The sequence below is a fragment of the Chelonoidis abingdonii genome, chromosome 4 (assembly GCF_003597395.2).
Source record: "Chelonoidis abingdonii isolate Lonesome George chromosome 4, CheloAbing_2.0, whole genome shotgun sequence".
NCBI lineage: Eukaryota > Metazoa > Chordata > Testudines > Testudinidae > Chelonoidis > Chelonoidis abingdonii.
This window is the reverse complement of record NC_133772.1, coordinates 5,451,097-5,464,307: the sequence shown is the minus strand read 5'-3', so window position 1 is coordinate 5,464,307 and position 13,211 is coordinate 5,451,097. Positions and strand designations below refer to the sequence as shown.

Here is a 13,211-nt window from a genome sequence, read left to right as displayed (position 1 = left end):
CCCCCTGCCACCAGCCACCCCCTCCGATGGGAGCTCCTCACCTCTGCACATGCCCCACTGCACCCCCAGCAATGCCCGTGGCTGGGCGTCAGAAGGGCAGGGAGGGTCCACAGTGGGGCCACTGGGTGCTAGCCCATTGTTGCCTGCTGCACCTGATGCTCTACCTGGCCTCCTTACTGCTGCTGCTGCTGCCCATGCTGGCTCTCGTGGGCTGGATGGGCTGGGTATATCTGGGCTGGTATCGCCCAGCTCTGAGGGGTCCTCCGGGGGCGCAGCTGGTGCGGTACCAGCTGCTGAGAAAGGGTGAGGGGGCAGCACCCCCCATGATGCATCTCAGCAGCTTCAAGAGCCCCATAGAGCCCCCAACCTTCCGCACCACCAAGGAGCTGCAGATCCACCGCGACCCCCCTGTGCCCTCCTTCCGACGTGTTACCAGGAGGCTGCTGAGTGTGGGGGAGCTGGGCCCCTGGCGGGCTCCCTCTGCCTACAGCCTAGACAGGGGGGAAGCAGCTATCGGGACTGTCAGGGTGAAATATGCAACCACCACCCTCTAACGGGGGCAGGACACCTGGGTTCTACTGCTGGGGCTGGGGAGGAGGGTCCTGTGGGCTTGTCAGGACACCTGTGTTCTAGTTCCAGTTGTGTTGCTGTGACCTCACCCACTGTGCACCGGGGACAAGATTCCTCCCACTGCTGCAGGAGCTGGGAGGCTCCCTTAATATATGTAGAGCCCAGGAGTCTTGACTCCCAGATGCCTCTCCTGCCTCAGACCAATGGGATCTTCTAACCCCGTATAGCTCCCCCATGTATACACCTGTTGCAGAGGCCAGATCTGGAATAACTGTCCAGAGGAGCAGTTTCCCCCTAAAACCAGGCAATTCAGGGCTGGCTTGTGCCCTCGCAGAGCCCTGTAGATATTTCCTCCACTCTGTATGAAGTCTCTGGTTGTTCTTATAATCCACATAAATTCTGATCCTGCTTTGAATCCTGTGGCAGGCATTTCCATTGGCTAATCACAGAATAAAAACCTTCCCTTGATGCAACTAGGTCACAGTTCAAAAACACTAGGCTGCAAGTGGTCTTTGCTGAAGGTGAATAATGATGCTCAGTTTTGCAGGCTCCCCCTAGATGGGAAAGGCCCCATATTCTATTCCCTGACCTGTCTGGGCCAGCCAATTCCCCTGCCTTGTGGGTGGATCAGAGACCACATGCTCTAGAGCTAAAACACCCAATATCCCGATCCACACCACTCTGAGCTGGCTCAATCTCTTCCCCTGGGGTTACATCAGTCAGTGCCTTCTATAGGGGAAATGCCTAATCTCCCACCGCCCTGAGCCAGCCAATTTCCCACCCTGGGGCTCCATAGAAAGGAAAGGCCCCATAGCCTTCTCCCCACCCCCATCAGCCTGCCAATCTCCTGCCCTGAGGCTAGCTCGAAGCTGGCACCCACTGGAAAAGAGAGGCTGCATGTCCTATTCCCCTTTCCCTGAGCCAGCCAGTCTCCTGCCCTGGGGCCAGATGGGAGCTGAGGACAGTGTCCCCTAGAGGGGAAATGCCCGTTCTCCCAGATCCCAGCACTCTAAGCTGGCCAGTTCCCCCACCCTGCAGCTGATTTGCAGCAGCATCTTATAGGAAAGAGAAGAGTGGATAGTTGCATGATTGTTTAATGGCTTCGAGTTCTGGTTCCATTTCCCATATAAGTGTCTGATTTCCCACATCATTCGAATGCACTAAACTGCGGCTAGAGCACTTTCTAATTTCTACTTCCTCTGTAACTAACACACACACAGTATATAACCAAAACCCCATTTCATATGGGAGAGCTCCTTGAGGGTCTTAAAGAGAAATCACAGATGGTTTTGTGGAGATGTGAGGAGTCTACAATTTTTGTTTGTTTTTCCTGTCTTTCAGTGTCAGAGCTAGAGCAAATTACAGTCCAGGTTTTAAGGGGCATTGCTGTAGTACAGGGTCACATGCCAAATCTGTCCCAATGACACATGAAGGAATCCAGTTAGTTTATCAGCCAATCCCTGTAACCACACAACTCCTTTGAAGGAAAAGAAAGCTCGTAATACGAGAAGGGGAGATTAAATCAAATAATTGGCAACAAAGGTTTATCTGGAATGAAAAAAAAATGGACACCCAGGAAGTATATTGTATATTCAGATTTCATTCAAATTTTAGAACACATTTTTCTCCAATTCTATGGGAGAATGAGACTTCGTGGTTGATATTTTTGTACACCACAAGGGACATAAATGCACAGGTGGTTTCTCTAATGTAGTGATTAGCATCTTGGTCTGATCCCTGACAGGTCCCTGGTTTGAAACAAAGCAGAGATGATACATTTTCCTTATTTTTTTCAATTGCTCTTGCTTTAAATGTAGTCTAGTATTTAATGTTTCCCAGCTCATTGAGGTCAAAAATCATATTCACATAAGGGAAATGTCATGACTATCCTAAATGGATGGACAATACATTAGTCCATCTTGCTCAGTTTATGCTATTATAGTGGTTGGTAGCAAGCTGAGTGATCCTGATGGATGACTGTAGATAATATTTTCCGGTCGTGTTCCCACACTGACATTCTCAGATGACCAACATCCTCCATCTTTCAATGGAATAAACTGCTAACATTTGGACCTGAACTTGGAAACCCAGCCTTTAATAACAGGAAGCTCAAGTTTGGAATACATTTTTACAATTGGTATAAGATTCACAATGTCACAATAACTGAAATTGCTTTGTCCTTATCGTTTGCCTAGCATAGAAATAAATGTCTTTAAATGTAAAGGAGTCAAGTTAAATCACTTTTCAGAGTAAATATTTATTTATTTATTTATTTCGCATCTGTGTGTTTGCCAAGCCAAGCAATAGTGTTTTCAATGGCCAAGTGGAGCTCTCGGAGCCCACTGCTGAATTTGGTAAGTGGGTACTCTTCCACAATGTGTATCATTGTTTGATCTGCACCACAGCTTCAGCTTGGGTTGTCTTGAAGACCCCAAAAGTGCCCAGCCCAGAATTTGATAAGAAGGACCCAATGATGACATGGAAAGTCAAAGCCAGGCAAGTGAGCAGTAGGTCTGTGATGAGGAACTGATTGGTGTTAAGCACTACTCTTCTCCCCCACAGGGACTCCACTGTCACATCCCAGCATGGCAGTAGAGTTGCCAATATTGGTTGGACATATTTCTGGAGTTTTTATCATGATATAATCTTTAATTAAAGATTGATCTTTAACTCCTGGAGATTCCAGGGCAATTCTGGCAGGTTGGTAACCCTACGTGGCAGCCTTGACCACAGTGGGTGTTGTGATGAAAGACATGTGGCTGGTGAGCCAAAAAGCTCTTTGAGCAAGGGCAAGCTTGGGTTAGCATTTACCTTCCCAAGCAGCTTGCCAGCTGCAGTCTCCCTCCTGATGTAAGAGGACTGAGAACTGCAAGCCATGGAAGATGAGTTGGTTGGAGAGTTCCTGTGATGATGCACATTGTTGAGTTGAGTTGCACATCAACAAGTTTGGTGTATAAAGATGTGTGTTGTTTTTCATTTCTTAGGTTCTGATGCAATGTGTGACCATTTTGTTTCACTCCTTTCCTTTAAAATTTTAGTAATTTCCACAGAAACATTTCTTCTTTTGGAGAGACTACATTCATTTAATCTATCTCCACCCCTCCAAAAATAGAGAAAGATTGAAATATTCAAATATCAAAAGAACCAATATTTTGTCAGATCCCTCCCCCTCCGCCTCCTGCCCCACATCAAGTAGCATGGAGAAGTCAATCCTGCTGTGTTAATTCCCCATAGCATGCAAGGAATATATTGTAAAAATAACAAGATCTTACAAATTTCAGACCATTCTTTCCCATATGCTGATAACTGAGCTGAGGGTTGATTTAGAAGCCATCATTTCTGGGCATGTTATAAAGGGACCTGGGTTTGAATGGGTTTTACCACCCTGCCCTCTGTCATGGCTATCAAAAGGTGTATGACTTGGCTGGTTCCTGGGGAATGAGGGTGCAGGATAGGGCAAAGATGTCCCTGGCATGGAGACACAACTCACCTTCCACCAACATTCCTGCACCAGTCCCAAGGGCAGCCATCTGAGATATGCTTTCCATTGATCTGTGCACAGAAAATTGTGTTTCTGTGTAAAATCCAGGAGGGACATGAAATGATCACCTGGTGGCACCATAACCTAAGGAATGAGGGTGACAGAGAACAGCACTCAGACTGAGAACTGATTTCACTCCAGTCTCCTGGAATGAACCATTGATAATAGTGACTCTCCCCAGGCAGGCAGGGAGCAAAAGGAGCAGCCAGGGGCTAAGAAGATGAATTACACAGGTGGCCCGGTAAAAACATTTGTGAATGGCCTGGAGGGTGAACCAGTTTTACTAAAGAGTTGACACAATTTGAAAAATAAATTAATTTATAAAACTCAAAGAGTATTCTTGTCTAATTTGAGAAGGGGAAAACAGGCCAAATGCTGAGGAGAACTGATTCCCTCTGTCCAGTTTGAACCATAGTCCTTTAGCATTAGAAAGAGTTTTTTCAGATCAATATTTTGCTATTGAAATATGTGCCGCAGTGGAACTGGTAGCACATGAGACTTTTACTCTCAGGCCTGTGAGTTTGACGCCCCCCAACACCACCACCATTAGGTATGCCTCTCCTTTATTTTTTTAAGCAGTTACGAACTCCCACTAAGGAATGGAATTGGAATTTTTTTAATTCCACATAGTGCAGGGCTGTTTCTTATCTATTTGGCTGTGGATTATTCTTGGGGAAGATGGAGAAATCCCCTAAAAAAATCGTTGTCTATGTTTAGACTGCCCCAATCCCAAACTAACCCTTTTTGCCTCAAAGAAAATGAAAAGCACTGCCCTCGCTGAGAGTGATGTAACTTCCTGGGCTCTGTCGGTAATGCTGAAAATTGTGCCACTCTGTTAACGTATTCTCGCCTCTCTCCAGAATTGTGGCATCAGAAGAGGGAATATGCTTTACTTTTGTACATTAAATAAACTGCTTCTGTGTTTCTAAAAGGAAAATAATGTTTTCTGGAAAAACACCATTTTTAATTAAAAAAGGAGTGACAGGAAATAGCTACATGACGGCACCAGAACACCAGGAATGGGAAAGAAGAGGCTGCTAGTCTGCACATTGATTACAAAAAGGGATGGACTCACTCTCCTCTGTTCATAGATTCATTTATTTCTCCAGTAGGGAAACTTAAATTTAAACACATTTGTAGGGCGGCTGAAAGGGAATTCAGGAGGTATTTCTCTCCAGGGACATCGTGCCTGGCCCAGCACTGCTAGTAAAAGGGCTGATGTGATGAACGGGTACATGATGCTATAGCAGCCTGCTCATGCATCATCTACTGCTGAAGGTGTGATTTCAAAATCCCAGCTCTGACACAGTGTGAACAGGTGTCTGCTTCGCTCTTGTTTTAAGGATCTGAACACTTCAGGCAATGTGGGGATATAGCTCAGTGGCAGAGCTCCTGTTTTGTCTGTAAGAAGCTGCTGGGTTTCAATCCCTGCCATCTTCTGACAGTGCTTGTTTTAAACATAGCTCAGTGGGTTGAGTATTGGCCTGCTAAATCTAGGACTGTGAGCTCAATCCTTGAGGGAGGAGCCATCAAGGGAACTGGGGTAAAAATGTGTCTGGGGATTGGTCCTGCTCTGAGCAGAGGGTTGGACTAGATGACCTCTTGAGGTCCCTTCCAACCCTGATATTCTATGATTCCTGTCAGTGGGGGGTGGTTGTTTCTTTACACCCTGAGATCAGGGCACAAATGTCCCACACCTCTCTGCTGCACAGGAGCTGGCCTTCCATTCATGTGGGAATGTTCTCTTCTTCCTCCAAGACAGTGCTTTGCGCTCATGCCTAGCGGTGACTCAGCACTTTATGAAATAGACCTAAAATGGCCCTCTACATAAACATTGCTTTGTTGAGCTTTAGCCCAGAGCTAGGGCCACCTCCCCAGGGTCTCAAGTTAGTGAATCTCAGGGAGCGTCAGACACAATCAGATGCTGGGCTCTTCCACACACCCCACTCTGCTGACATCCCTGCATCCTGAGCTGGAGCTGCCGGCTATTCCAGCTCACTCTGCTGTTTCAGTAGGGAGAACAAAACCTGCCAAACAGTCAGTTTTTTATTTCCTTACTGAGGCAAAAATAAGGTGACAGTAAATTTTTATGGCTGATTAAAGAAGGTTCAGTGATCTTTTTAATCTTGTTTCTAAAAAATCACTGTTTCCTCTAAATAACACCATCGAAAAAATAAATATCCCGGTTTCAGCCTCTAATGAGAAACTATGCCGCTATGCTCTACATTCCAGCCCATCACTGGTAACATCCCCCACACTGAGGAAACTGGCCAGAGTTTTTCCATCTTTAGTGCAGTTTGAGTCACACACATTGCTCCAAAGATAAATCTCACAGCACGAATTAGCAAAGACCCCATCACAGCAGAGTCTGGGAGTAACCCAACCCTGAGACTGGCCAAAAGTGAGAGTGTTCACAAACCATTGTCAGATGTCATCTTTTGACTGACAGGTTGGTAAGTAAGTAGTGTGGCTAGCTCAGTTGGTACCGTAGCATAGGCACCTTAAGGGAGGTGGTTTTTGGTGCCACATGGGGGGAATTGTGCTTGAATTTAGTCTCCCCATGTAATAGTTCCTTACTATTACTCAGAAAAAAAAGTACAAAGAAAGTATCAGAATTTAGAATATTTTTCATCTGGACAGGGCCGGCTCCAGGCACCAGCTTATCAAACAGGTGCTTGGGGTGGCAACTCCGGAGAGGGGCAGCACTTTCAGGTATTCCGTGGCAATTCGGCAGAGGGTCCCTCACTCCCACTTGGAGCAAAGGACCTCCCGCTGAATTGCTGCAGATTGCCATCCTGGCTTTTTTTTTTTTTTGGCTGCTTGGGGCGGCAAAACCCCTGGAGCTGGCCCTGCATCTGGACAATGAGCTAAATAGTGGCCATGAGGCAGTTTGAGTCAATTTGAGAAACAAAAAAAAAATCCTCCCTCTGTGGGGCAGAAGCAGAGACACGAACCATCCCAGGGAGAAGATCAGCTGCCACCTTGTATCATTCTGAGACACAAGAATGGTCCCAGCTAGATGAACAGACTGGGGAGTTTCTGCTACTGGTGGGGATCAATCCTATAGAAGCATGTCTAGACACACTAGACCGCCGTTTCTCAAATGCAGCCACCACGGAGTTTCCCTGCAATCACAGCAGTTTCCTGGGCGGTGGGTGCAAACATCAGCCCCTTCCCTCCCTCCCTGCCTGTTGCTCCTGCATGCTCTGCTTCTCTGGAGATATAAGTGGAATACACAGGTGAGGCATATAGTGCTTAAGGAACAAAGTGAGGCAGCAAGAAGGGGGTGAGAAGGAGAGCGGTGAGGTGTGTGGAGGGGGTAAGTGGTGAGGCGGAGGGGGCCTGGTGGAGAAGTAAGGGGGCGAACGGCGAGCTAGCAGCAGGGTGAGGAAGTGGGAAGGGGGGCTGGCTGCGAGCAGGAGAGTGAGGAGGTGAGCGGTGAGTCACCAGCGAGGGGAAGTTCTCATGGCAGGCAGGGGGTGTCTGTGGCAGGGGAATGAAGAGGCAAGCGGCAGGTTGAGGGGGAGAGAGGAGATGAGCAGCAGGTGGGGGACTAAGGAGGGACGCAGGAGACGAGCAGTGGGCGGGGGTGAGGAGGTGAGCAGTGGGCGCATGGGCAGCGGGTGGAGCCCCCTTTGGGGAGGCTAGTCTCCGACTCGACCCCTTCTGCCTGCATTCGCCAACCCCCCCCCAGCAGCAAGAGCAGCTGGCCAAGGCCCCAAGACCATTCCGCCACACCCACACATCTGCCTGGAGGAGCCCTGGGCCAGCCACAGCCGCAACCGCACCTATCCTCCCCTCCCCAGACCCAAGCCACCCAGATATGTTTTTCATTGTTATTTGGACTTCTATTATGTCAAAGCATTTTTAAATTTACCTCAAAATTTTTATACAGACAACCACTTTTGCCAAAAAATCCCACAGAAACAATAATAAAAAAGACAAGAATGTGCAAGGCAACTTATTTGTGATTCTATTCTGTTAGGTCCAGTAAAGAATAGAGATAACTGTGCATGATTTTTATTACTGAGTCTGCAAAAAAACCCAGAACCTTACATAAATAAATTACAATGATTTGGATGTATATATGTGCATATACTTTACTAACTTTAGGAACAATAAATAATTTTAGGAAAAAGTGTCAGTGTGACCAGCAGCAAGAGCTGGTGGCCACACTCAGAGGCCACCAAAAATTTTGTTGCGAGAACCCCTGCACTAGACTACCCCTTCCTGCCAGGAACATCCTGTTATCATTCCATTTCTCCGGGCTCTCTCTGCTCTTTCACTTCCACATTCCCCTCCCTATTGCTGTCTGGCTGGAGGAGCACATTCAGCTGCTGATTACAATCTGCGTGGACAAACAATTTCTGCCACAGCAACAGAACTGGGTGCCCTCCATTGCACGAGCTCCTTGTGGATTGGCACTGATTCTCCGGAGGTCCTAAGGGACTTTTCACCCTGGAGCAGAGCCTGGCACATCCCTGCGGTGAGGTAGGTGAAGGAACTCAGAGACTGAGAGTGTGGCACTGGGGGTGGAGGGCTCTGTCCCCAGATGCTAGTTCCTGCTCTGTCCTTGCTTCTTTCTGGCTGAGACCAACCCCTGGTCTGGAGAGCCAGAGCAACCCTCCCACCCGCAACTCCAGCCCAGCATGGGGCTGGAAGCTGGGGCAGCAGTCTGCAACAGGAACTCTGCCCCTCTGTGCCCCATGGTGTCAGAAGTAGCACCAAATGATTCAGAGGGGCTGCTGCCAGCACTCCAGGGGAAGACTGGTGCAGTGTCTGAGCTGGGAGTCTTACCATTAGTTAAACCACTGCAACTCTGTGAGTAGACCAGGCCTCATTTCGCTTGTGCATATTACAAAGTTTAATCATGGCCTAACCTTTTGTTCTTATGATGGGTAGTTGTTCCCAAGCTGTGTGCGTGATGGTGCAATCTTCATTATGGTACATGATCATGTGCTATTTATTCCACATGACCCCTTGCCTTATCCTGCACACAAAGAGGGTGAAGTTCAGGCTGTTCGTATAACCCAACATTTCCTAACCCTGAGTACTCAACTTTGGAACCTAAATAACGTTCTTTTCATGTGTTTTTTGTAAGTATTATTATTGGTATTGGAGCAGGGCTATGAGGAGCCCCAGGCATGGGCCAGGCCCATGCTGTGCTAGGGGCTGTACAAACACTAAACAAAAATGCAGTCCCTGCCCCCAAAGGGCTCACAAACCAAGGCACATGTTTCGAGAAGTGGAGACGTTGATTTCAAGACAGTTGGTGGAATAAAATGAATTGATCACCCAGCCATGGGTTGAAGCAAGGGCAGAGGATACAGGCAGGTGGGGACTGGATGTGTTAATTACTGGGAGGGTCTCCTGGCTGGACCAGCTGCCTTGTCTATAAAGGGAGCAGAAGATACGGGTTTGGGTGGAAAGGAAACTACAGGGATTGATTCAAACCTTTTGTGTTTAGTCCACCCTGGGGGATGGGGAGCAGGTGTGGGGGAGTCAATTCCTTGTAAGTCGTGCTAATGGCAGCTCCCTGACATTGTTACAGCACCAGCACGGTTAGTGTAGATGGTCCCCAGCATGGTCAGAGTGTAGGTGCAATGACCTCCTGCCTGATGGGACAGAGGGCACTGGGGAGCTAGGGAGCCCCCGTTATTAGAGCCAGTATCTGCTCAGGGGACCCAGCACTGTTGCAGCACCAGCTGGGTTGGGGTAGATGGGACCATTGTGGGATAATATCCCACCGGGAATTGTCCCCAGCTCTCCAGACTGGGGAGTCACAAGTCTCAGTTAACGTTCACAGGGTCGCGGTATTGTTGCAGTCTGAGCTGGTTAGTGTAAACATGCCCTGTGATGTCTGCGTCCTGTGCATGCTCTTGTCTCCCCTGCAGACCATGCTGTGCCCCACCTCACCTCACCTAGCCCTCCTGGCCCTGCTCTCTGTGGCTGGCGCTGTGGGTCCGGGGGAGCCATGCCCGTCCGAGATGAACCTGATCAAGGACCGACTGCAGGTCAATTGCTCCGGAAAGGGGCTCAGCGTGGTGCCACTTGCCCTGCCCAGGAACACCGGCATCCTGCTGCTCAGCACCAACCGCCTGGCGTCCGTCTCCACTGCCTCCTTGCAGCACCTCCCTGCGCTGGCTGAGTTGGACCTATCAGGCAATGCACTGGGTGTGCTGCACACTGAGGCCCCCCTGCTCTTGCTGCAGGAGCTGATCCTGTCTCACAATGCCCTGGAGTTACTGCCCACACTGCAGGGCCTGCCCGCCCTCACCCGCCTGACCCTGGCTCACAACAACATTTCAGAGCTGCTGCCAGGGGCCTTCCGGGATGTGGGGAATCTGACGGAGCTGAATCTACGGGGGAACCGGCTACGGACGCTGCCAGAAGAGGCCTTTGAGGGCCTGGCTGAGTTGAAGGACCTGGATCTGTCTGATAATGCCCTGGAGAAGCTGCCGCGGGGGCTGTTGGCTGGGCTGGAGCTGAACACACTGTGGCTGTCAGGGAACCAGCTCCGCACTCTGCCCAGTGGCTTCTTCCCCGAGGGGCACATGTTCGCCTATGTCTACCTGGCAGGGAACCCCTGGCGCTGTGACTGTGGCCTGGCCTATCTGCAGGCCTGGATCGTGGACAATGACATCAGCATCTACATCCAGGAGCTGAGTTCAGACGGGCTGCTGACTGAGAATGATCCCCAAAGCCCTGTGTGCGATTCGCCCCTCAAACACCACGGGCGCCCTGTCATCCAGCTCCAGCCGGTCTGCGGCAAAGCAGGGGACACAGACTTGGATATTGATGGGACAATGACAGAGGAGGGAACCCCTGTGCCCTCCGCTACTGTCCCCTCCACGACCCTGCCCCCAACCACTCCCTTGCCCCCCACTACTGCCCCCTCCACCACCCTGCCCCCAACCACTCCTGTGCCCTCCACTACTGTCCCCTCCACCACCCTGCCCTCAACCACTCCCGTGCCCCCCACTACTGCCCCCTCCACCAACTCCATCTCCCACCATCCTGAGCCAGAAAATCTCCCACCCTTGGGCTGGAATGAAGCAGTCTCCCCCTAGAAAGAAAAGGTCCCATGTCCTACTCCCCACCCCCATCAGCCTACCTATCCCTTGCCTGAGGCTAGATTGAAGTGGCACCCATTAGAAAAGAAAGAGAAAGAGAAGAGAAATCACAGATGGTTTTGTGGAGATGTGAGGAGTCTACAATTTTTGTTTGTTTTTCCTGTCTTTCAGTGTCAGAGCTAAAGCAAATTACAGTCCAGGTTTTTAAGGGGCTTTGCTATAGTGTAGGATCACATGCCAAAGCTGTCCCAACAAGTCATGACACAAGAAGGGATCTGGTTAGTTTAGCAGCCAATCCCTCTAACCACACAACTCCTTTGAAGGAAAAGAAAGATCATAATATGAGAAGGGGAGATCAAATCAAAGAATTGGAAACAAAAGTTTATCTGGAATGAAATAAAAACAGAGGCAGGAAGTATTTTGTATAATCAGATTTCATTCAAATTTTAGAACACAGTTTTCTCCAGTTCTATGGGAGAATGAGACTTCATGGTTGATATTTTTGTACACCACAAGGGACATAAAGGCACAGGTGGTTTCTCTAATGTAGTGATTAGCATCTTGGTCTGATCCCTGACAGGTGCCTGGTTTGAAACAAAGCAGAGATGATACATTTTCCTTATTTTTTTCAATTGCTCTTGCTTTAAATGTAGTCTAATATTTAATGTTTTCGCAGCTCATTGAGGTCAAAAATCATATTCACATATGGGAAATGTCACAACTATCCTGAATGAATGGACAATACATTAGTCCCTCTTGATCAGCTTATGCTTTTATAGTGGCCGGTAGCAAGCTGAGTGATCTTGTTAGGTGACTGTAGATAATGTTTCCTGGTCATATTCTCACAGTGACATTCTCAGATGACCAACATCCCCCACCTTTCAAAGGAATAAACTGCTAACATTTGGACCTGAACTTGGAAACCCAGCCTTTAATAACAGGAAGCTCAAGTTTGGAATACATTTTTACAATTTGTATAAGATTCAACAAGCCTTCAACCTAGTGTCACAATAACTGAAATTGCTTTATCCTTATGGTTTGCCTAGCATAGAAGTAAATATGTCTTTAAATATAAAGGAGTCAAAGTAAATCACTTTTCAGAGTCAATAGTTTATTTAAAAGAGAGGAATTCACTGCATGTATAGGGCATTAACACAGCAGAGGACTTCTCCATGCTAACTTCATGAGGGGGAAATCTGACAAAATATATGCGTCTGCTGAAATTGGTATCAATCTTTCTTATTGGAGGATGAGGCGCATAGATAAATGAAGTAGTCTCTTCAAAGAAAGTAACAGTTTCATGTGGAAATCATACTAACCATTTAAAAGAAAAAGGTGAAACATAGCCAACATCAAGATTGCAGTCAGAAACTAAGAACTGAAAAGATACACACATCTTTAATAACCAGCTCAACATTGTGACAGCAACTAGCTCAACTAATGTCATACACAGAGGAACTCTCAACATACTCAAGCTTCACAGGCTTTCTGAGTTCTGAGCACATCGACACCGCTACGCTCAGCGAAGTGGAGACTGCAGCGGCAAGGGGCTTGGGAAGATATGTGCCAACCCAAGGCTGTCCTTGTCAAACAACCTTATAAACCCACCTGCACACCCTCTGTCTATCACAACACCCACTGGAGAGGCTGCATGCCAGCATAGCTGATCAGAGTCCCGTGGCAGAAGAGTATGTCGCGTTAACACCAACCACCAACCAGTTTCTCACTCACAATCCCTACTGGCTACGCAACTGCTCAACTTCGACCTGCCATGGTCATCAATCATCACTGGTCTTCTAATGGCATTCCGATCGGGCAGCGCTATGTGCAGCGCAACCAGCACTGTTGGGTTTTGAGACAACAAAGCCCTGCAGCTTGTGCAGATCAAACAATGAATACATACATTTCGTAGAGTGCCCCCTAACCAAATTAAGCAGTGGATTCCGACGATCTCCCACTGGCCACTGAGATGCGTATGCCTCTGGCTTGAGTGACAACAGAAAATGCTAAATAAATAATAAATCAAT

The 13,211-nt window shown here is 48.2% G+C and overlaps 1 protein-coding gene across 1 annotated transcript in view; it reads left to right on the top strand.

Moving 5' to 3' along the window:
• Nucleotides 1–11,181, top strand: part of LOC116825108 (platelet glycoprotein Ib alpha chain) — a 13,695-nt gene extending 2,514 nt beyond the window's left edge. Inside the window, exon 2 of the mRNA XM_032780839.2 lies at nt 10,006–11,181. Within this exon, the coding sequence (XP_032636730.1) occupies nt 10,009–11,181 (1,173 nt within the window). The 5' untranslated portion in view covers nt 10,006–10,008. The remainder of the gene's footprint in view (nt 1–10,005) is intronic.
• Nucleotides 11,182–13,211: the final 2,030 nt, after the last annotated feature.